The following is a 23,942-nucleotide window of genomic DNA, read 5'->3' as shown; positions in this document are numbered from 1 at the left end:
GTGGACATCCTATTTTGAGCAGTGTGAAGAGTCCTTTTTGGCTGACGAGGTTGAAGGCCTTCGTCAGGTCTATGAAGGCGATGTTCAAGGGGTATCTCGGTCTCAGCATTTCTCCTGGAGCTGCTGCAGTGAGACCTCCAAGCTCTAAAGACACTTTGTGATTTGGTAAAAAAATAAAGAACAACTGTTCCTGATCAGGTATGTTTATTTAGCAAAGTGATAGCAGAAAATAGCCAAACCATATGATACATAAGAATGTGGAGAAAATCAGGAGCAACAATCTGGGATTCTTCATTCCCAAGGGAAGGTCATATTCACACCATGCATGTTCTCCTGATAGGCATCATCAAAGCGTTCACTCTGCGCCACTGTCAGGTGGTTCTTCCAGTCCCCGGAGATCCCTAGAACAACACAAGAGCAAATGTCAACCACAAAGAAGTTTGCATGAAATTACTTCAGCTCAAATTATAACTTTTATTTCTCATGCTCAGACATGTGGCAGCTCCCTCAGATGGCTGATGTTATGAAAGTAAACAGATGCCCCCTAGCTGTTTGCCCTGAGCCCCTCCCCAACCATTCCCACCCTCCTGATTTGGCTTTCCAGCAGCACTAATGCATGCATGTTGGGTACCTGGACCAGCTGGGTCCAGCCATACTTTCTTATCGCACCATAGAGATCTCCAAGAACTGTGTGTCTGTTGCTCTGCCTGCTGAATTTCTGCTTGCTCTCCCAATCAATGTGAAAGGCACAGAACCTGCCAACTCTGGCATAAACAACCCTGAGGCAACTACTGTGTCTTGATGGCCTGGAGAATCTGCAACCTATTTTCAGGCAGTCCCCAGAATTATCCAAGCCTCAAAATCTTACAGGCATACCCTTGTTCTCAGAACATCTCTTGTTTTGATTGGGGCATCCATGCAACAAAGCTAGACATTGGTGAGATGTTGCACAGAGAGAACCGTATGATATCAGGCAAACTGTCCCCACTTTCTGGCCTAGTTGGGGATTGGCTTTTTCTGCGAGGCAACAGACATCCACAGAAAAAGAAAAAGGTTCTTCACCCCTGGCACGCAGCATTATGGCCTTATTTCTTGGCTTCCAATGTTTTTACCTTTCCTCATGAACTTTGCTTTTGTGTGGTCAAAAATGCTCTCTGGTATTAAAGAAAAGTTGGACATCTTGTTGTCCTTCATCTTGTGGAAGGAGGCGTTTTCCACCACAGACTCAATTTGTTGGCTGTTCAGCTCCTTGCCAAGAAAATGACAGATCTTCTGCACGCTGCCTCGAAGGTCCTGCAGAAAGCAAAAGGAAATGGCTGTGAATCCTCATGTGATGTAGAGAGCTTGCCCTTGATCAAGAGGCACACAGAGGTGTATGTGATTTGGGCAAGATGGATGCCATGAGGTGTGGAATTCACTGCTATCACTGTGCAGAACCCATCCTGTCTCCAGCTGCTCCTCAGCCATCACAGCACCCAGGAGGCATCAGAGTCAGCAAGAGACGTTGCATTCAGGGCAGAAAAGCAGCTTATTGTCATACTAGGGGGTGTTGAATTTTTCAGCATTCCATTTCCCAAAAAAAGAGGGCTACTAAAAAGTTGTAACATGACTTGAAAATGCAAACATATATTGGTTAAATTAATATAGTTTTGTTTTGCTTGGTAAACAAAATGTGTGTAGAATTGCATATGAGTCATTAAAAATGATTGCCAATTACTTGCTATTATATTTTTTTATTATGATTATGATAAAGTACAGTTGTACCTCTGGTTACGTAAACATTGGGATATGTAAGCAGCAAACCCGGAAGTATATTTCCAGGTTTTTGCCTCATGCGCATGCGCAGAAGCTGTAAACCATGCCGCGCGAGTGCGCAGAAGCAGTCCTCCAGTTGCAAAAACTTCAGGATATGGCCGGACCTCCGGAACGGATCCCGTTTGCAACCAGAGGTATCACTGTATTACCTAAAATTTTCAGAAGATAAAATTCTTTGGTTTTCTGAAAGCAATTTATGTGTTTCCTCATTCCTATGTGGTCTTACCAAACTAAATGTTGTCCAATCACGAAAATAGTAGATTTGAAATCCTCACACCCAAAAACCTGTTTTTAAGGCACCTCACTGAATAAATTTGCAAAAATTTAGTTTTCACATCCCTGAAATGACACAACCTATTGACATACCTGCTCCAATGCAGAAGAAAGGAGGGGCACTCTGTGCATGATATGAGGCTGTTTGCCTTTAAATCCATTTAAATCTTGAAGGAGCACCTTCACCCCAATTGTTCAGCCCAGACACTGAGATCTAACACCAAGGGCCTTCTGGAGGTTCCCTCACTGTGAGAAGTCCACTCACCTTTTCCGGTGGGCGGATTTGCAGCCAGGCATCCTGACCACTGCAGTGATCTGGCGGGAGCAGAGATTGACAACCCCCTAGTGCCATCCTGGCTGCGTCACCGGCGTTGGGTGGGGCCATGCCCAGGGTTGCCCCGCTGTCCAATCAGTGCCAGTTGGGAGTGTGGCCATGGGTAATTTAATCTGTGGCACAGCCAGGTGGCCCTCCTCTCTCGTCCTTTGCCAGATCTCCCAACCCACCTGCCTTCTTTTTTATGCTTTGCTATGACATGACCTTGCTATGGACAAATGTCAGCTGCCATATTGTTGGGGTCGGGTAGGGTTTTTTTTCACTTGGCAAATTGGCACCAGCCATTTGGTTTTTGCCTACCTTGTAGCAATCGTCACAACTTTGTGAGGTTAGGCATTGGGTAAGCCTTTGTTTGGATGGAGGGGAAGTTGTAGCCTCCTCCTGCTCCTCCTCATTAAGGGTATCCTGTTAAAGGGATCCGGGGGTGTGGATCCTATCCAATGCCCGGACATGGGCTAGGGCCATGCCACGACCACAACGGGGAACTGTTGGTTGCCCCTATTTGATGTAAGTCATAGGTCTCCCCCTATTGGTGGTTTTGCCCTTAGCTGGACTCCCTGCAGATGGGTGGGAGTTGAGTGTCACCCAGTGCCTAAGCCAAACCACTCACATCTGTAACCAATAAAGTTGTGGCCTATTTGAACCCATAAGCCTAAATACTTTTGTCCATGTGTTTATTACCCACTAGGGAACTGCAAGTCACGGGGCCTTGGCACACAAGTGAAACTACAGGGAACCAGGCAGAGGACCTTCTTGGTAGTGGCCTCACCCTGTGGAACACCCTCCCATCAGATATTGAGGAGATGAGTAACTATGTAAACTTTAGAAGACATCTGAAGGCAGCCCTGTATAGCGATGCTTTTTAATGCTTAATGTTTTATTATGTCTTTATATGTGCTGGCCAGAGTGGCTGAAGCAAGCCACCCATTTGAATGGGTACAATATTATTCTTATTTTCTTCATAATTCTTGTAGGGGTAGCAAGGAATTTTGCACTTCCTCGGAGTCGTCTGGCCAATAGTACCAGAATCTTTCCAAACAAAAAATTGGCAACTTCATGCATGAATAATGTCAGAGTTGGGCCCGTAACCTGGTAGTGCATGAACACAGGCAAGCTTGGACCTGTACCTGCTGCAGTTCTTCATAGGTGATGAAGAAGATGTTGGCTCTCTCCTTCATCTCCACCCAGCCTTTCACATGGTCAAACCAGGAACCATAACCCACTGGAAGAGCAAAGAGGAAACAATGGTGAAATGTAAAGAGTTGTGCAGGGAAGAAGAAGAGTTTGGATTTGATATCCCACTTTATCACTACCTAACAGTCTCCTTTCCCTTCCTTCCCCACAACAAACACTCTGTGAGGTGAGTGGGGCTGAGAGACTTCAAAGAAGTGTGACTAGCCCAAGGTCACCCAGCAGCTGCATGTGGAGGAGCAGGGAAGCGAACCCAGTTCAGCAGATTATGAGACTACCACTCTTAACCACTACACCACACTGGCTCTTCCCTGAAGTTACAGGGAACCAGGCACCCTGTGGAATGCCTTCCCATCACTGGGAAGGGAGAGAATGCCATTGTAGATGTAGAAGAAACACCAGTCAGCATAGGTGCCAGCTCCTGGGGGCTGAGGGCCATTTCCAAGGCTAAACATACCCAACTCCCTCAACTGCTCCTCATAAGGTTTGGTTTCCAGACCCTTGATCATGTTGGTCAAGCTCCTTTACACACATCCCATCTTGTCAATATCCTTCTTAAATTGTGGTGCCTAGAACTGGACACAGTATTCCAGGTGTGGTCTGACCAAGGCGGAAGAGAGTGGGCCTTTGACTCCTCTTGCTCTGGGCACTATACTTCTGTTGATGCAGCGTAGAATAGCTAGGTGGGGTTTATTAAAGTTGGCCTGTCAGGGACTTAGAACGACTGCATTGTCCCTCAAAAACAAAATAAATAACAGAAAACATTGACTCTGGCGTATGTCCAGCGCCACCTAGTGACTGATGTGTGTAGTGACATTATCCACACAAGGGAGAAGTAAAGGTTTGAATGAAGCTTTCTCTGTTAAGGTTTGTTTGTTTTTGTCTCTGCCACCAGCGAATGTCTGTTATCATCCACAACACTGAATGTGAGGTTTCACTCTATTCTCATGTTGGTGCCAGTCTTACCCATTTGTTAAGGACGCTTATTAATTTGCTTAAAAAGAAAATGACTAAAATAGGACTTTCACCCATTTCTTCCCTTCTCCATGTATCCAACTGCAACTTATACTTCTCTGTCAAGGCTGTTCCATTAGCTAAGAAGAGAGCCTTTCTGGTAGTAGACATTGTGCTGGACCACAACAAAGGAGACTGGCTGATTTGCCTCCTTCCATACCTTCCCCACTCAGGAAACTCTCCATGAACTCTTCCACAGTTTCTAGATCGTTGCAATCTTTATAGCCTTTCCTGAAGTAGTAGGCTGAAACCATCACATCTCTGGGGTTACGCAGTGTACAGACTATCTGTAACAGATACAGGACCACATTTAGGGAGAGCAGCCATCTTGGCCCTAACATTAGGCAGAGTGTGGCAGCTGACTACTGTCCCATGAAAGGGTAACAAATTGCTATTTAATTTACTGTTACCGAATGTATCCAGTGTGACATCTACTCAGAGTGGAGCCACTGAAAATAATGGGCATAACTAACATAGGACCATTAATTTCAAATGGTCTGCTCCAGGCACGTCCAACAGGTAGATCACTGGACATCTGTGGTAGATAGATCACCGTTAGATCACTGGCACACACACCCCCAAAGAAGCTCAACAACTTTGGCTCCCCTAAAAAAAGCTCAACATTTTAACATTTTAGCCCAAAGAACAGTGCTTTTCTCCTCCAAAAAGGGGAATTAGTCTCTTCTTTAAGGACAATGATGTGGGCAAAATAACAACCCCCCTCCTTTGGGACACAATCAAAGCAGTCACCAGAGGAGCTTGCATAAATTGGTAAATTAGAACAAGACATTATGACTCTCTCATCACACTACAAACAAACAGGAGCCAAAAAAACAACAACCCATCTTAAATTCATGGAACAAAAAAGAAGGGGAATTGACTGTCTAGAAATCAATAATAAAACAACCATTTTACGAATATGGAGGGAAGGACTCCAGACTATTAGCAAACAGATGCAGGAACAAAATCCCTCAAAACTAGAATACACTGTGTCACTAAAAACTGTAACTGCCTTACTAGAAAAGCTAACCAATAAACTGAAACTGACACGGGAACCAATAGAAAAGGACACCTTCACCCCAGTGTGGCTCCCATTTATCACATACACAGCCCAACAAAATAACAACAAGAATCCACCAACAGCATAAGAATCACTCTGGTTTACCTGACCCAACAAGCACTCCCCCTCCCCTCACAAATGCAAACAAACCGCACTGCAGCCACCCACAGACAACCAACCCCACCCTGACCCCCCATACCTCTCACTACCAAGGAAATGCAATAAATGAATAGAAAGAGAACCTTCCCAGTTGACGCTGACACAAAACCTTACACGTACACTATACAAAAAATATTAGCCTCACCACCCCACCCCTCCTCTCCCCCTCTTCTTCCCCAACCTTATACAGTACTCAACACTAATATCTGTAACTGATTTGTAAGAAAGACTATAGAACCTGCAAAAAGAAACAATGCATGTACTTTTGTAAACCAAGAAAATCTTTAATAAAAATATTTTTTTTAAAGAAATAAATAAAATCATGCCATTTTGAAAAAAAATGGTCATTCAAGATTTGCCCTTTAAATACTTTTAATTTGTGAGATATATAATCCATAAAGCATCACATAATAAAGCCTGACATGGAAACAGGAGGACTTCCGGAGGTGGCGCCATCGGTAATGGCGGATTCCCTCTGATCCGGAGGGAACTTGCTTCACAGAAATCGGGTCTAACACCGCTTCGGCGCAGCGGGGACCCCTTAAATCACAGGCGGGTGAAGCCTGTGACCCTGGGACTCGGCGGGCACTGTCTGCGCCCCCCCAATCTGCAAAGGAACCCGGCAACGGGCTCCGGAACAGAGCGGGGAAGTGGCGCTGTGCTGTGAGTCGTCTGCTTCTTCTGTGGAGTGAAGCCGCGCAGCTGTTGCCAGAGAGCGCTGCCTTTTTCCTGTGACAATTTGGCTTCGAAAACAACGATCCGTGAGTAGGATAATTTCGCAATTAAAGGAACTGTACAAAATTTGAAATAATTGGCTACTGAAGCGGAGAGGTATAAAAAGGAAGTCTGCCTCCCGCTCTTGTAAACAGAACAAAGCATTGAACTTGAAAGCGGAAGCTTTAAAAGATGCGTAAAAGGATTACAATCCGATCATCAAACTGTGATTTCCCCCCCCCCCTCAATTTGGGGGAGGAGGGGGGAGAAGGTTTGAACGTTATTCCTCTAAAAAAAAAGGAGAGGAAGAGGAGACAAAAACCACCGCTCAAAACCCCCGGAACGGGTTCCCAGTGTCAGTAAGAAGCCTTATTAGAGACTGCACTGTCTCTGAACGTATTTTGACAGCTAGCTCTGCATCTGAAATACAACTTGGTTACAATATTGCTGATAGGTATCTCCTGGTTTTAAAGTAACAGCCTGAGATAGAATGTTGTCTTTCTGGTGAATTGGGGGACTAAAGGGAGAAGTAAATTACTTTAAGAACTTTATGACTGTTACAGTGTCCCCCTAGTGGAATTTGGAACTAGTTACAACTGCAGCTGGCCTGAGGAAATCTTCCACAACAATTTCCTGGGAACTTTCCATTTCAAAACAACTTTGACTCTGACTGTGTGACTGACCTTGAGTTTTATCTTGAGGGTTATGGCAGATGGGAAAGAGAAGATAGATTTGTTACAAGCAACAAGGTCTGGCAGAGTATTTCGCACAGACGGTGGATTGCAAAGGAGGGCTTCGACATCTGGCCCCCCCGGAGTTCCAACAGCAACCTCATCGGCACAACCTAAAACTAAAGGTATGGCAAGTGACGATGCCCTGGCTCAGGCACTAGCTAAAATTAATGAATCTTTGGATAGAATAAGTAAACAAGTAGCAGAGGCATCGGATAAGATTGATCAAAATACGACAAGTATTAATCAAAATACGGCAAGTATCAATAATCTGGGACAGAAAGTAAATACTAATACAGAAACTATTCAGAAATTATTACAGGAATCTGCTTCGACACGTAAGACTGCCGAAGAGGCTAAGGAAATTGCTACAGCTACTGCTACAGTGGTTCAAGAGAAGATACCACCGCTACATAAACAACTTGAAGACCATAAGTCAATTCTGTCTATGATCGAGTTGAAGGAGAAACAAGTGAACTTAAGAGTCAGGGCTGTACCTGAAGTGGAGAAAGACAATTTGGTTGAATTTCTTACGCAGGAATTCCTAGATTTTTGGAACCCAGATTTGGGGAAAGATAGTTTTAAGATAGTGAGTGCTTTTAGACTTGGAAAAGGAGGGAGAAAGAACAGGGTGAGAGACTGTTTGATCACCCTCCGAACAAAAGAAGAGAGAGACAAGATTTTGAGTTTGCATTTCCAGAAGACTTTGGAAATACAACAGTCAAAAGTGGAGATATTCAAGGATATTCCAAAACATCTTCTGGACCTCAGGTTTAACTACAAAGACTTGGTCACCCTGCTGAAAAGCAACGGAATTATTTTTAGGTGGGAATTCCCTCAAGGCCTATCCTTTAGCTATAAAGGAAAGAAGATAAAAATAAGATCAGAAGACGACAAAGACAAATTTTGGAGAGACCACGGAGAAGACCTACAGAAGAAAGTTACAGGAGAGTTAAGAGCAATTGTAAGAGAAACTTTAGACACACCAGAACTATCTCTGGAACTAAAAGACCGCCTGAGAAAGGTGATGCCACCGACGGAACAGGAACAAGGCACTGGGGTGCTGTTGGAGGAGAAGCAAAATAATTACATCATGGCTCTGCAACTATTAAGTTGGAATTGTAATGGTTTGAACTCTCCCCAGAAAATGAAATCTGTGTTTCATTTATTAAAAAAGGAACAATTGGACTTGATTTGTCTACAAGAAACACATATAACAAGGTTACACAGGAAATTATTGCTAAATAAAAGACTTGGTCAGGAGTTTATCTCATCGGATAAAGTAAAAAAAAGAGGAGTTGTGATTTATGCAAAGGACAGACTATTACCGAAATTTATTTTTAAAGATGACCAAGGAAGATTTGTGGCAATTGAAATTCAAACACAAGAAGAAAAATTTTTGATAGTAGGGATCTATGCACCAAATGAGGGGAAATCTGACTTTTTTAAGAAGTTGCATGAGACTTTGATGGACTATCTGGATTATAACATGATTTTGATGGGAGACATGAATGGAGTGGTATCTACACATATGGACAAGGCACAAAGACAGGTAGTCACCAAGGATGGTAGACTACCGAAAACCTTTTTTGAGATGACAGACAACTTGGACTTAGTTGATATTTGGAGAACAAGAAACCCCATGGCTAAAGAGGGAACCTTCTTTTCTGAAGCCAAAATGACATGGACAAGAATTGACCAAATATGGGTAACTAGAGGAATGGCACCAAAGACAAGAAAGGTGGAAATCTGCCCGAAAACTTGCTCCGACCATAATGCTGTCAAGATGGAAATGAAACTAATACCAACTGGCTCCTTTAGATGGAGGATGAATGACACCTTATTTAGAGATGAAGAAGTGCTTAAAAAGGCCCAAAAAACCTTGAGAGACTATTTTGAGATAAATATGAACACCAGTGTGGAAAAAAGAGTAATCTGGGACGCAAGTAAAGCAGTTATGAGAGGGTTCTTGATACAACAGAATACATTAAAGAAGAGAATTCAAAATGAGAAGAAGGATAAAATACTGGAGAAAATAAAGGAAAGTGAAAAAAGATTGAGAACAAAACCAAAATCTCAAGAGATTCTGAGAGAATTAAAGCTATACCAAGTACAATATATGAAAATGACGAATCAGGAGATAGAATGGAAAATTAAACAAATGAGACAAAAGACATTTGAGTCGGCTAATAAATGCGGGAAATTGTTGGCTTGGCAAATGAAAAAAAGACAAAAATTAAATACAGTTACAAATTTAGAAGTGGAAGGAAGGAATATACAGAACCCAGCTGAGATTAGAAATTGTTTCCAGAGGTACTTTAAACAATTATATACACAAGGGCCATTGAAAGAAACTGATGTAGATAGATTTCTGCAAACAAATGGATTACAAAAAATCTCTCAAGAAAATAAATTAATGTTGAACTACAAAATAACCGAACAGGAGATAGAAGGTGCCATTCAAAATATGCAATTGGGTAAATCTTCAGGACCGGATGGACTGACTTCTAGATATTATAGATCCTTGAAAGAATGGTTAATACAACCTTTGAAAGAGGTCTGCAATGAAATAATGGAGGGGAAAAGGGCACCAGAGTCGTGGAAAGAAGCATATATTACACTTGTACCGAAAACAGAGACTGAAAAGACGCAGCTTAAGAACTACCGTCCCATATCATTACTTAATGTGGATTACAAAATTTTTGCAGACATTTTGGCTAAGAGACTGAAAAAAGTGCTGTTGGAAGAGATTCATAAAGACGAAGCGGGCTTTCTCCCGGGTAGACATTTGTCTGATAACATGAGGAACATAATTGACATTTTGGAGAAACTAGAAGTGAATATAAACACTAAAGCAGTTTTGATATTTGTGGATGCGGAGAAAGCCTTCGACAATATTTCTTGGAGTTTTATGAAGAAGAACCTACAGGGTATGGGGGTAGGCCAAGGTTTTGAAAACGGTATAAGTGCAATTTATTCAGAACAAAAAGCTAAATTAATTGTAAATAATGTAGTGACGGAAGAATTTAAGATTGAAAAAGGGACACGACAAGGTTGCCCAATCTCCCCATTGCTTTTTATTTCGGTCCTGGAGGTTTTGCTGAACATGATTAGAAGGCATCAGTTGGTTAAGGGTGTGCAGGTTGGAGCCAAACAGTACAAATTGAGAGCATTTGCAGATGACTTAGTATTGACGTTACAGGAGCCAGAATCTAGTACCAAAAGGGTTTTAGAACTGATTCAAGAATTTGGTCAAGTTGCAGGATTTAAATTGAATAAAGTAAAAACTAAGGTTTTAGAGAAAAATCTAACACCAATAGAGAGAGAGAGGTTTCAGAATGAGACAGGTTTAACAGTGGTTAAGAAAGTTAAATATTTGGGGATTAACTTGACAGCAAAAAATGGGAATTTATTCAAAGATAACTATGAAAGATGTTGGGCTGAAGTGAAAAAAGACTTAGAAATTTGGTCAAACTTGAAGCTTTCACTGTTGGGTCGTATTGCTGCTGTAAAAATGAATGTATTGCCTAGAATGTTGTTTTTGTTTCAAACATTGCAAATTGTGGACAAAATGGACTGTTTCAAGAGGTGGCAGAGAGATATTTCTAGATTTGTCTTGCAGGGCAAGAAGCCTAGAATAAAATTCAAAATACTAACAGATGCAAAGGATAGAGGTGGATTTGCCCTGCCAGACCTTAAACTTTACTATGAATCAGCAGCTTTTTGCTGGTTGAAAGAATGGCTGCTTCTTGAAAACACTGACATTTTGGATCTAGAAGGTTTCAACAATGTGTTTGGATGGCATGCATATCTGTGGTATGACAAGGTCAAAGCACATAAAGCATTTAAAAACCATATTGTCAGGAAAGCATTGTTTAATGTTTGGATAAGATACAAGGATTTACTAGAGAACAAAACTCCAAGGTGGCTGTCACCAATGGAAGCGAAAGCCTTGAAAAAGCTCAATATGGAGGTCAAATGGCCAAAATATTGGGAAATTTTGGAACAAGATGGAGACAGATTGAAATTGCAGAGTTTTGAAAAACTAAAAAACAAAGTGCGAGACTGGCTTCATTATTATCAGATAATGGAGGCATACAATTTGGATAAGAAAATTGGTTTCCAGGTGGAAAAATCAAAATTAGAAACAGAACTGTTAGAACCCAAAACTAAGAATTTGTCAAGAATGTATAACTTGCTGCTGAAATGGAATACTCAGGATGAAACAGTGAAATCTGCTATGATTAAATGGGCACAAGATGTTGGACATAACATCATGTTTGCTGACTGGGAACAGTTATGGACCACAGGCATGAAGTTTACGGCATGTAATGCCCTAAGAGAGAATATTATGAAAATGATATACAGGTGGTACATAACCCCAGTTAAGCTTGCAAAAATCTACCATTTGCCTGATAATAAATGTTGGAAATATAAAGAAACTGAAGGTGCATTTTTTCACCTTTGGTGGACGTGCCCAAGGATTAAGGCTTTCTGGGAGATGATATATAATGAATTTAAAAAGGTATTTAAATATACCTTCTTGAAGAAACCAGAGGCCTTTCTCCTGGGCATAGTCGGCCAATCGGTGTTAAAAAAGGATAGAACTTTCTTTATGTATGCTACAACAGCAGCAAGAATACTCATCGCAAAGTATTGGAAGACACAAGAGCTACCCACACTGGAGGAATGGCAGATGAAAATGATGGACTACATGGAATTGGCGGAAATGACTGGCAGAATCCGTGACCAGGGAGAAGAGTCGGTGGAAGAAGATTGGAAGAAATTCAAAGATTATTTACAGAAACATTGCAAAATTAATGAATGTTAGAGTGATGTTGGATTGAAGTTAAGTGGCTTCTAGCTGTACAGGTTTTAAAGTTATAAATATATCAAGATTAAGGATTAGGATTAAAAAGGTTAAAAGAATGGAAAAATTGGTTTTAAATAGGTAAAAATCTAATGTTATAATATATTAAGATTAAGGATTGGGATTAAAAAGGAGGGAAAGAAATTGCTGGACTAACAAACTGAATTGGAATACAAAAGAGGGAGGTATGAGGAAGTCCGGGAAACAAGTAAATGTAAAAGAAGTTATGAAAAGACGGAATTGTTTTTAACTGATTTTTTTTCTTTTTTTCTTTTTGTATTTTGTATTTTGTATTGTGTATTTTTTTTCTTTTTAAATTTTTCTTGTTTATTAATGTGATTCTATTTTTTCTGAAACTTTAATAAATATTAATTTAAAAAAAAAAAGACATGGAAACAGGAGAAGCCTGCAGTGAGGACCTGGGCTGACCATGCATGTGGACCATGACCAATTCAAGTTCTCCCGCAATCGGGCAACTGCTAAGGAGTTTTCCAATAGCTCTCTCTGTGCTCTAGTACAAAATATGGCATCCTCCTGTAAAGAGGCTGTGTCAAGTGTTCCAGAATCCCTCACATCTATGTGTCAGAAAGACAGAAGCCAAAGACAAGCTTGATGTGTCCATTGTTCCTCTCTTACCTTGGCTTTGGAGTGGAGGAAGGACTTGGGGAAAAGCTGGAATGGCAGGTGAGTATTCAGGATCCTGGGGGAAGGATTTTTCAAGGCGATCTTCAAATGTTCGTCCAACTCAATCCAGGGTGCCCTTTCCCACAGTGGTACCTTCTGAACCCATGAAGGGTCCCCTTGACTCTGGATTAAGCTCAAGATCTCCGACATCCAATGGGTACCTAGGAGGAAGTCCACCAGTCACAATCTTCTTCTGTGCATTAATGTCTGGCCCTTGTGAAATAAATTAGATGATCACAAGAAATGGAATGGATCTTTGTCCACAGCTAGCTACTTAGCACCTTCCTGTGCGACAAGATTCCCAAAATTCAGGAATGGTATAACATGCTGAAGTTGATGATATTATTTTGCTGAGTGTGGTGCAAATGAGAACAGAAGAGTAGCCTGCTGGATCAGACCAGTGGCCCATTGAGTCTGGCGTCCTGTTTCTCCCAGATGCAAGTGGGAAACCAGGGAGCAAAACATGAGCACAAGAGCCTTCTCCCCTCCTTTGGTTTCCAGCCAGGAGTCCAAACAATTTTGTCCTAAGAACGTCTGTGCAAAGAGAAGGTGGGTGATGTTCTGGAAGGCGGGTGCTGACTTAAGTTGCCCAGATAACTGTGAGAAAGAGGGGTGGGCACAAGGTAGGCTGTGGTCCGTTTCCAGACTATTGTCCATTGTCAATGGGACTATGTGATGTTTTCTGAAAAACCCACAAATAATTTTGGACAATTTAAACAAGTATATTTCTATTAAATAAGTTTGAACAGTTCCCTTTGACATAGATCTCTTCTGCCTTCATTGTTAAGGTATCCCAAGAATGCAAGTTTGTCATGGTGACCTCCATTTTCGTAGGCAGCTACCTAGGAATCAGGGCTGTTTTAAAGAAAAACTGTCTGCGATTTTTGAGTACAAAGCATGAGCTGCTGCAACACACCTGTCCTTTTTGCACAAGTGCGCACACATCATCATCATCATTTTATTATTTATACTCCACCCATCTGGCTGAGTTTCCCCAACCACTCTGGGCAGCTTTATCTAAAAATATAATGAAAACAAGCATTAAAAGCCTTCTGATACAGGGCTACCTTGAGATGTCTTCTAAAAGTTGTGTAGTTATTTATCTCCTTGACATCTGATGGGTGTTCCACAGAGTGGGTGCCACTGCCAAGAAGGCCCTCTGCCTAGTTCCCTGTAACTTCGCTTCTTGCAGTGCGGGAACCATCAGAAGGCCCTTGGAGCTGGACCTCAATGTCCAGGCTGAATGATGGGGGTGGAGATGCTCCTTCATGTTTTGTTTAGTTGCTTAGAGTTGCATTCCATGGCATGTAGATGCCTACACAGAGTGGGGGGAAACCCTCAGAACTGAAAGTTTGACATCTAGAGTAAGGTTACCAGACGTCCCCCTTTCCCGGGGACAGTCCCCGGATTTACAAATCAGTCCCCATAGAAAATCCACTGAATTTTAAAAGTGTCCCCGGATTCAAATCTGGTAACCTTAATCTAGAGTGAAGAGGGATCTACCTACATATCTCTCTGAGTTTAATGTGTGGATGAATCTCACTGCAGTGATAAATCTGGCTAGAAATTTTCTCTCTTTGAAGCTCAAGTTCAATTATCTTTTGCAGTGAAATTTCCAGGCACAAATGTGTCATGTATAGTTCTGTATTTTTATTATTCCCCGCCCCCACCCCTGTTCTTTTCTTAATCTGAGATAACTTTTCTTTGTCCTGACATTCATGGAGCATCACAGTTGTAAAGTATCGAAAGAGTGTGGGGAGGGGATATTCTTTGTGAGCTTCATATTTAAAGTTAGTGACGTAATAAATATTATCATCCAAAGTGGTACCTCACTAAGCCAACTAAATCCAGAGTCTATCTATTTACTTAATCACACAACTGACCTGACTTGGGGTAAGATACGACCACAGTATCATCATCCAGCAGTTGGAATTCGTTTTCTACATAGCTGAGTGTTTCCACTGAGTGGAACAGTGGAGTAAAAAGGATTTCCTTGTATTTGAAAAAAGCCATCGATGACACTGAAAAACTGAAGATGAGAGAAAGAAAGTTATAATGCCACATCCTTAGTAATTTTCAGGTAGCGACTGTTTTAGAGCCCAACTCTGGGGAAAACTGGGAAGCAGGAGGAAGGGAAGAATTCAGGAGGTGGAAATGGGCCAAGAATGGATATTCAAGTCGTGCCACCAGGCTGGGGGGGGGGGGGAATCCAAGGAACTCAGTTCTGAATACATATCATATTAGCCTTTCAAATCTCAATAAGATTATGGGCACAAATTAGATGCACAATTAACTCAAATCTCCATCACCTCCATTAGGAAATAGGCCCCATTCACATCCTCTAGATCAGGCATGCCCAACTAGTCAATTGCGATCTACCGGTCAATCAATTTTTGGCTCCCCCAAAGAAGCTCAGCAAGTTCGGCTCCCCCCAAAAAGTTCAACATTAGCTCCCCAGAAAAGCTCAACAACTTGTGCTCCCCCCAAAAAGCTCATCAACAGCTTTGGGTCTTCCTCCAACTTTCGTCAATTCAATGGGTAGATCACTGCCAGTTTTTTTTTATAGTGGAAGTAGATTGCAGTCTCTTGGGAGTTGGACGTGCCTGCCTCAGATTACTATGCATCAACTGAAGGAAAATCACTTTAAACAAAGAAGAGAATGCAGTACCATAGTCACACCTGCCTAAAGCAAGGCACACACCGCTCCATACACACACATGCATAACTGCTTGTGAACCTACTCGCACACTGTGGCTTTGGAATTAGAATTTAGAAGACAGCAAAAACATACATTAACTTTTTGTCTACATACAACATGGCAGGCTTAGAATCTGCATCAGGACCTCCAAATAAGAAGTTCAAAAAATGGGGCTTTTGTACACTAGAGGGCACACATTTGGTTCTTTGGGGCATCCACAATCTCCCACCCTTATGGACCCCAAAGATCCACCGCCACCACGTACCAAAGAATTCTACCTGTACTTAAATGCATGCAAGTTAAAACCCAGTTAAAACAATTAAAATTAATTAAAGCAGTTAAAAACTTTAGATAGCTGGGGCCATGATAACAACACCGAAACCAGCATACCCCAACCCAAAGGTCTTTTCAGCCAGCTCAGCTTCCAAAGCTACAGTCAGTCAGTCAGTCAGTCAGGACCCACAGACAAGATGGTATTCAAGGTGCTGAACAGCCTCCGTCTTTTCTAGCTTTGGTCAGTCAGGGCCCCACCCTCCTAGGTGAGGGGGAAGAGGCCTGACTGCTAGGCAGGTTCTACAAGACTCACAAGATGCACTCTTTACCCTAGCGAAGGCATTTTTGTCTACATTACTTGGATTCAGAACTGCGTTGCAAAATTCAGGAAAGTGCCCGTTTGCGAAAAGTGTGAATTTTGTAGGCTCACCTTTAAATCAGAAACGGATTTGATTTCTTACCCCTCCCTGCTGCTAATGGGAGCTATCAATGCATGATGTAGCTGATCAAGGAGACTTTGGATAAATCTGTTGGGACCAAACAGCATGCTACTTTAATAACCTGCTTTACGCAATATTTTGCTTTTGCAAATTTCAGGCCGAGAGGGTGGGTAGAGGAGTTTCATCCCTCCCAGACACCTGCTGTGGTCCTGATCATGACCCAGAACCAGCTTTTTGCATGAGGAGAAGTTCTGATTAGACCACAGATGTACTGAGACAACACCATGGTTGTCATGGAGGCCATGAAGTCCCCAGCTGGTCCATTTGAGGAAGCCTTGGCATTGATATTGAAGTCCCACAACATTACCCCATGAAAGGATTCACCACATCCAAGACTGCCTGCCTACCAGCTGGAAAGGAAGATCCTTGTGTGCTGAAGCTCTCTTATTTTTTTTTCCTTTCTGGATTTCCTTGCTTTTTCTTTGGATTTGTTCGGCTTCAACTTACCATATTTTCTATGTTTTCTTTATCTTGGAGTGCTTCTCGACGACAGTTTCCCAAACTCCCACTCTAGATGTCCCTTTCTTCTTTCCCCCTCCATTTTATCAGGCCACTACCCTAGAGGATCGGGCTCTTGGGGAACTTTAACCTTTTACAACCTCCAAAACAGCCCTTTAATCCTCACCTTTCCCCAACCAAGCTAGGGAGGAAAGCTTCCCCCTTTGTTGCACAAACTAAATTGCCACACTGTAGTTGCTGTGCACGGTAGCACATCAGCAGTAAGAGACTTGTCACATCTTCCTTAACTAAAAAAGTCACCTTTTTACTGAAATTGCTCCACTGCAGCCCTGTGCTTTGCAGGTAAGCCCAGCAAGGACTTTTTTGTCATTGCAGACCAGTGAGAGGGAAGAGTCATCTCTTGCTTGTTTTATTTCATTTTATCTTAATTTATTTTTTAAGGCTGAATGTGAGGCGGGGACCATATAGCATCCCCGGTAGCCAATCGGTTGTTCCCATGTTCATTCCCTGCACTTCTTGTGAGTGGAAGCAAGACATGAATCTGTACATCTGAGTGTTCAGTGGGGTGACAAACAGATCCACGACTGGTTCTCCTAAGTCTTCCACTATCTGTTGGAAGTCGGCAGGGGTGGAGTTTGCATTCCACCTCTGAGATGGTTTGCCGGCTGAGCCAATCTGCCTCCTCATTTTCCATCCTGGCTACGTGTTCGGATTTGATCGACAGAATGTTCTTCTCCGCCCACTTGAATAGGTGTTTTTCTGTTGGTTGGTTGTTTTGTTCTGTTCTGGTGGGATCTCTACACTGACGCTTTCAAGAGCCTCTGGGGAACAGCAGGATGGATAGAGTACTAGCAACCAGGGCTCACCCAAGACATTTTGGCGCCTGAAACAAATTAGAAAATCATGCCACCGACAATCATAGTTTGCAAAGGCCACTGCATAAACTGTCCTGCTGATGTATGTAGTGCCTCTCTCATTCGATATACACTTCAATACTCACCAGTGTGGGAAAGCAGCAACAGCTGGAGATACAGTGGCTGCAGCTGCAACAACCACAGCAGCCGTGGGGGCCACATTTGCTGTCCCCCATGGATCCCGGGGGGGCACATGACATCACTTCATGGGTGAACCGGCCCTGCTAGCTAAATCTCTGTTCTGTCTCTCTGGCTTAACACTCACAAACACAAACAGTCTCTGACCTGGAATGGTGCTTCAGCAAGTCCGCTGGTGGGCACAGCTGTGCTGGCACAGAGCCACCCAGTCCATCCCTTTTGTGCCATCCCAGGCAGGCAGGCTGGCCTTTTAACCCTCCCTTCTCCAGCACCAGTGAAAAGCAGGTGATCTATAGCCCTGGTGGGGCCTAGTCCTTAAGGAAAGTACCTCCCAAAGCAGTCTTTTAAAGACAGCTGCTTTTACAAGGGGGCAGGGGCCTGGTGTTAGCCTGTACATCTTCTCAGCTAGCTGTGGGCCTCACAAAACCTTTCTCCATTATCTATCCGCCCAGCTCCTGCCATCGGCAAACAAATCCCATGCAGAGCCATAGCTAGGTGATCTTGCAACCCTGGCAGAACCGTTCAGATTGCGCCGCTTATCCATGGACAAATTAGCTCTTCTTTCTGCCTCTCCTCCAACCCACCCACCCCCCACTCATTCAATTCACCCTCTATTTAAAACCTTTTCTTATGAGGCAATAACCAATATTTTTATTTATAGACATATTTATGGACATATTTTTAAGCCGATTTTGCGCCCTCCCCCTCATGTGCGCCCCTGGCAGGGGCCCACCTCACCACCTCCTAGCTAGGGCCCTGATCCCATGCAATGGTGTTCAGTTGTGATTTGTTTTCTGGTGCAGAATGGGGAATTTTCTCCCTCTATACAGTGGTACCTCGGGTTACAGACGCTTCAAGTTACAGACTCCGCTAACACAGAAATAGTACCTCAGGTTAAGAACTTTGCTTCAGGATAAGAACAGAAATCGTGCCACAGCAGCAGCGGGAGGCCCATTAGCTAAAGTGGTGCCTCAGGTTAAGAGCAGTTTCAGGTTAAGAACAAACCTCCAGAATGAATTAAGTTTTTATCCTGAGGTACCACTGCAAAAGCTTCCCTCCCACTACTGTGAATTAACACTTGCTGCCCATCCTTCCTTGCAGGATACTAGAGCAACATTGAATTTTGCAGGTATTCAAAATGGTGTATTTTGCTGGGGGGAGGGGACTGTGGCCCTCATTCTGCACTCCCAAAAACAAGGGACACAATACTGATGTGCAAGTCAGGAGGCTCCTTGTTTAGGCCTTGGAGGGGGATCCTAAAATGTCTGCTAGATAATCCAAGAGCCATCTATAATCAAAACAGGTTTTATTTACTGTAATTGTCATAATTACACAAATATATACAAGCTAAGTGAACTGATCCATGGTCCCAAAGGACAGAGGGGACCCAACATAGTTATCTATTTACAGTATCAGAAGACATAATAGAGGACTGTTCTGGAATACTTCCTGGCCCCAGATGGGTTATTACTGTATGTAGGCAACTCTGTGGAGGATAAGGCCACAATGGCTGTGCTCCTCCAATGCTGGACAGCAGCATGCCTCTGAATAACAGCTACTGAGAACCACAAGTGTAGAGAGCACCATTGCCCTCAAGCCTTGCACATGGGCTTCCCACAGGCAGCTGTGTGGCCACCATTAGAGAGAGAAAGGCTGGATGAGATTGGCCCTTGACCTGAGCCAGCAGGGCTTATTCATATGCTCCAGTGGCACAATGGGTTAGTGCATCTGGCTGTCAACCAGAAGGTTGGTGGTTCAAGCCTACCCAGAGATGGCAGTGAGCAGGATTCCTGCATTGCAGGGAATTGAATTAGGTGACACTCGGGGTCCCTTCCAACTCTGCATTGCTACGATTCTATGATAGGCGAACCGCATGTTTTTATTTCAGCTTCTTCTTTTTTGGTCACGGCATCAAATGTATCTGATCAGCCCAGCCAGTAACTTACAAATTACCACCAAATCAATAAGTGTGAGTGTGTGCATGGCTATGCTAAAGATGTAGAGTTGCTTTTGGGCAGCTGGGTGCTTGTTCATTCATCGGAATGTCAAGAAAGTGAGAAGTTACCCTTTGATTCCAACAGCCTTCCTCAAGCTGGTGCTCTGCAGATGCATTGGACTAGACTACAACTCCCATCAGCCACCAGGGGCATTGGGCTCAGGCATGGTGGGAAATGTAGTCCAAAGCTTATGGAGGTTATCAGGTTTGGGAAGGCCAGTATATCACTTGTGTGCAGACCCAAAATAATCCTTAATGGAACTTCTAATACGAAACTGAAGCAGTTTCTGGTTCTTAATTTCCCAGTGCATACAACAGATTTTTTTATCGTGGGGATGCAGAGATAGAGTACACCCATTCTGTATGTAGACAATAACAGATTAATACCAGAAGATTAGTATCTGTGCTAGGCTTTTTTTTCCAAGTCTACAATGTGCGTGTGATGGAGGAAAACCGTCAGATTCAACATTATTGGTGGCTATTTTCACCTGTGGACAATGCTAGAGTGGGGGCAGCAACAGATCCTCAACGGAATATACAAACATAACTCTTAAGTCTGTACTGGAGGGCTAAAAGTACCCTAATAAAGCCCTCCCCAAAATGTACTCAATCTTGTTAAAAGGACAGATGGAAAATGCACAGAACAGCTGGTCAATCCTTCCTGACATCTTCCCATCCAGAAGGGAAACGGGAGACTGGCGGAGGGTATCCAGCCCTCAGTAATATCCTCCCTGGACTCCAAATGAGGCTCTTTGGGTCAGATATTGATATTTTGCCCTCATATAAAACGTGGGCCTGCTTTCTATTGGTCCTGTCAGTTTCCCTAAAAATGCTTGCAAACTTCAGGTAAGTGGAAGTAAACTCTCTTACTCAGGCCCATGTCTGAGGCCTGGGGCGGAAGTCTTGAGTCATCAACTCAAACAAAACAGCAGCCGGTCCCTGGCAGGGGGAGGGGGTGGCACTGGCTGGCTTAGCCCTCTGAGACCCAGGGCAAGGGAACCCAACGCCCTACCCCCTCTGCATGGGTCTGCTTCTATTGTGTTCCAAATTTGCCCTTAGCAAACTGCAGTAAGGGAGTATCTCCCCCTCAAGACTTCCTGTCGTCAGTTCAACTGTTTCCCCTTCTAGATCTGAGCCCCCTGTGGTAAGTTCTGTTATTCATGGTATAACACAACACATATGCTCTCCAAGTCTGTCTTACGACATTTGGTCTTTAAAACCCCTGAACAATTTTTTTTTAAAATATACGAAAATGGTGGTGGTATCACTTGCACAACCAATCTCATCTTAGGGTGCAACCTACCATTTGGAGACCAATGACCTAGAGAAATCACCTGACAAAATCACCTGAGAGCCAAAGATCCACAGAACAAGGCTTGGGGCATTCCCTCCGATATTCCTCAGATGGAAATCAGGGCATTTTCATCTGAGGAATGCAAGGCGTTTCTGGCTGGGGGGAGAGTGGGAGGAGGGGTAGAACTATGCATGTGTGCATTCTGTACATGCTCAGAGGCACTGCTGCCACCTCGCAAATTACTGGGCGGGACCCTAGCCCCGGACACCAAGCCCTCCATTCCTTTTCCCACTGACCTCTTCCCCACCCTGCTAGCAGCTCAAGACTCTCCCCCACCGCTGCTGGCTCCAATCTGCACCACAGCCCTTTTAAGCCCATGCTCCGCCTCTCTGTCTCTGTGTGTGTGTCTCAGCTTCCAGCGGCATCCTGGAAATGACATCATCAAGCCGCGCTGCCAAGCTCATAGCTGGCCGCCATGTTGCAAGGGGCGGGGAGGCAGGATCTGCTGCTGGGGCGGAACTGGGAAATCAGGACAATCAGGCCACCCCAGTTTCAAGTCAGAAATCATGATGGTTTCATCCATCCTGAGTGTAACCTGGGGTAGTGTGAGAAGTTGCTGTGGGGTTTAAATGCAGCTTCTGCCCTTGTTCACAACTGGGAAAAACTTCCAAGGATTGGGCCTTTGCTTTTGAAATTCTTGACCTGCCAGAATTCAATACTTTAAAGTGATAGGGTCTCACGTTCGTGTGATCTGGGTAATGAGCCACACCAAAGCAACCACAGATTAGCCAGTCGCAGGTGTCCTGGGAAGCAAGGCCGACCCTCACTCCTAGATGGGCCATTAAAGAACCAGAAGCACCCCTTTGATAGGCTGGCAAAGCAAAGGCATCATATTGGCAGATGTTTAAAGGGCCAGCGAGGAGCTGTGACTGCACAGTGTAGAAGGGCTCCCCTGCCCTATTCCACAAGGCTATGCCAGAGCACACAGTCGGATGGGACAATGTTTGTTCTCTGTAAAATGTCATTTCTGCCCCCCCACCCCCGTTTTCTTTAAAGCAGCAGTCTCACACTGGAAGGGGGGGGAGGTTGGCGAGGTGGAGGCGGCTCAGCATCGTTCTTCCGGGGCTTCAGTCCTGGATCACCATTCCACTGGCATGGGAGTGAGTCTGTAGGAGGGGAAACAAAAGGAGAGGCAGGCTGTGCATCTTTCTGGGGCCTTCAGACAGACAGATGTGCTGGGAGGACAGGAGAGGTGTTCCCTTGCCCTTCTACAGCAATGCACTGGTTATGTGCTCACTTGAGATCTTTTACATTGGACACCAGTTAACCAGTGGGCATTGTAACACAGGGGTTTGGAACCCCCAACCGGTCTAATCAGGCCCAGTGTGGGTCTCAGTTTGGACCACAAGGCCATTTCCCCTCAAACCACACCAACCTGCCCTACGCTTGACATTTTATGTGACATCCCAGTACATTTCCAAGCACAGTTCAAAGTGTTGGTGCTGACCTTTAAAGCCCTAAATGGTTTCAGCCCTGTACAGTGGTGCCTCGCAAGACGAAATTAATCCGTTCCGCGAGTGTCTTCGTCTAGCGGTTTTTTCGTCTTGCGAAGCAACCCTATTAGCGGCTTAGCAGATTAGCGCTATTAGCGGTTTAGCGGCTATTAAAGGCTTAGCGGCTTAGCGGCTTAGATAAAGGGGGGAGAAAGCGAAAAAAAATCTCAAGACTCGCAAGACATTTTTGTCTTGCGAAGCAAGCCCATAGGGAAATTCGTCCTGCAAAGCAACTCAAAAACGGAAAACCCTTTCGTCTAGCGGGTTTTCCGTCTTGCGAGGCATTCATCTTGCGGGGCACCACTGTATACCTGAAGGAGCATCTCCACCCCCATCGTTCAGCCCAGACACTGACAACCACCTCCAAGGGCCTTCTAGCAGTTCCCGCATTGCAAGAAAAAGAGTTTGGATTTGATATCCTGCTTTATCGCTACCCGAAGGAGTCTCAAAGCAGCTAACATTCTCCTTTCCCTTCCTCCCCCACAACAAACACTCTGAGAGGTGAGTGGGGCTGAGAGACTTCAGAGAAGTGCGACTAGACCAGGTCACCCAGCAGCTGCATGTGGAGGAGCAGAGACGTGAACCCGGTTCACCAGATTACAAGTCTACCGCTCTTAACCACTATACCACATTGGCTCTTCCCTGAAGTTACAGGGAACCAGGCACCCTGTGGAACGCCTTCCCATCAGAAATAAACAATTACCTGACTTTTAGAAAATATCTGAAGGCAGCCCTGTATAGGGAAGTTTATAATGTTTGATGTTTTACCATGGTTTCATAATTTGTTCAATTCTGCTCAGAGTGGCGCGGGCAACCCAGACAAATAGGTGGCATATAAATATACGATGGTGATGATGTTGGTTGTTTGGCAGGTAGACAGGTCTTCCCAGGCACAACCAGGAGCCTTAAAGCGCATCCCCAATTGTGCAATGGCAAGGGAGGCAGTCAGCTGATTGAGATCAGCCTTCTGGGATCGGCTAAGCTGCCAAGATACCTATCAGAAACACCAAATCACAGCTGACACCTGCCTAAGGCTGGGCATAGCGAAAGTCATCACCTTCAATCTTGCTGAACTGGCTGCATGACCTGACTTCCCACTCACTAGTGCAACTGATCCCTGCAGAAAGGAGGCTTGGAGTCACTGCCTGTCAGCCAATTGCCTCCGTTCCCATTGCACAAGCACCAGCCCCAAAAGGCTGCCAACCGCTGAATTAACTTTTAGGGTGCCACAAGTCTCTCCCTGTTGCTTTTCCTGCAACTGATTCACCCAAC

At 44.0% G+C, this 23,942-nt stretch overlaps 2 protein-coding genes and 1 long non-coding RNA gene across 3 annotated transcripts in view; 1 reads left to right on the top strand and 2 right to left on the bottom strand.

Moving 5' to 3' along the window:
• Positions 1-187: 187 nt before the first annotated feature.
• LOC308484338 (sulfotransferase 2B1-like) lies at positions 188-15,267 on the bottom strand. The gene is made up of 6 exons (XM_081019197.1): positions 14,729-15,267; positions 12,798-13,006; positions 4,788-4,914; positions 3,550-3,644; positions 1,113-1,293; positions 188-401 (listed from the first exon to the last, which is right to left on the bottom strand). Exons 1-6 carry the CDS (start codon positions 14,907-14,909, stop codon positions 292-294), a joined length of 903 nt encoding a protein of 300 aa, XP_080875323.1. The 5' UTR covers positions 14,910-15,267; the 3' UTR covers positions 188-291.
• Positions 15,268-18,467: 3,200 nt separating this feature from the next.
• LOC308484557 lies at positions 18,468-21,059 on the top strand. The gene is made up of 2 exons (XR_013989978.1): positions 18,468-20,128; positions 20,217-21,059. It is a non-coding gene; the product is annotated as an uncharacterized lncRNA (long non-coding RNA).
• The window catches only part of HPN (hepsin), a 28,748-nt gene continuing 23,922 nt past the window's right edge, over positions 19,117-23,942 (bottom strand). Inside the window, exon 13 of the mRNA XM_081019055.1 lies at positions 19,117-22,283. Coding sequence (XP_080875181.1) covers positions 22,245-22,283 — 39 coding nt within the window. The 3' untranslated portion in view covers positions 19,117-22,244. The remainder of the gene's footprint in view (positions 22,284-23,942) is intronic.

Source organism: Podarcis pityusensis (assembly GCF_964106645.2).
Source record: "Podarcis pityusensis genome assembly, chromosome: 8".
Classification (NCBI taxonomy): Eukaryota; Metazoa; Chordata; class Lepidosauria; order Squamata; family Lacertidae; genus Podarcis; species Podarcis pityusensis.
The sequence above is the reverse complement of the archived record's forward strand: the minus strand, read 5'-3'. Positions and strand labels throughout refer to the sequence as shown.

Coding starts and splice junctions, on each gene's coding strand:
- LOC308484338 (XM_081019197.1), bottom strand. CDS start 14,909: ATGTGGCATTATAACTTTCTTTCTCTCATCTTCAGTTTTTCAGTGTCA. Junction 13,007..14,728: donor CGTATCTTACCCCAAGTCAG/GTCAGTTGTGTG, acceptor ACTTCCTCCTAG/GTACCCATTGGATGTCGGAG. Junction 4,915..12,797: donor TCCTCCACTCCAAAGCCAAG/GTAAGAGAGGAA, acceptor TATCTGTTACAG/ATAGTCTGTACACTGCGTAA.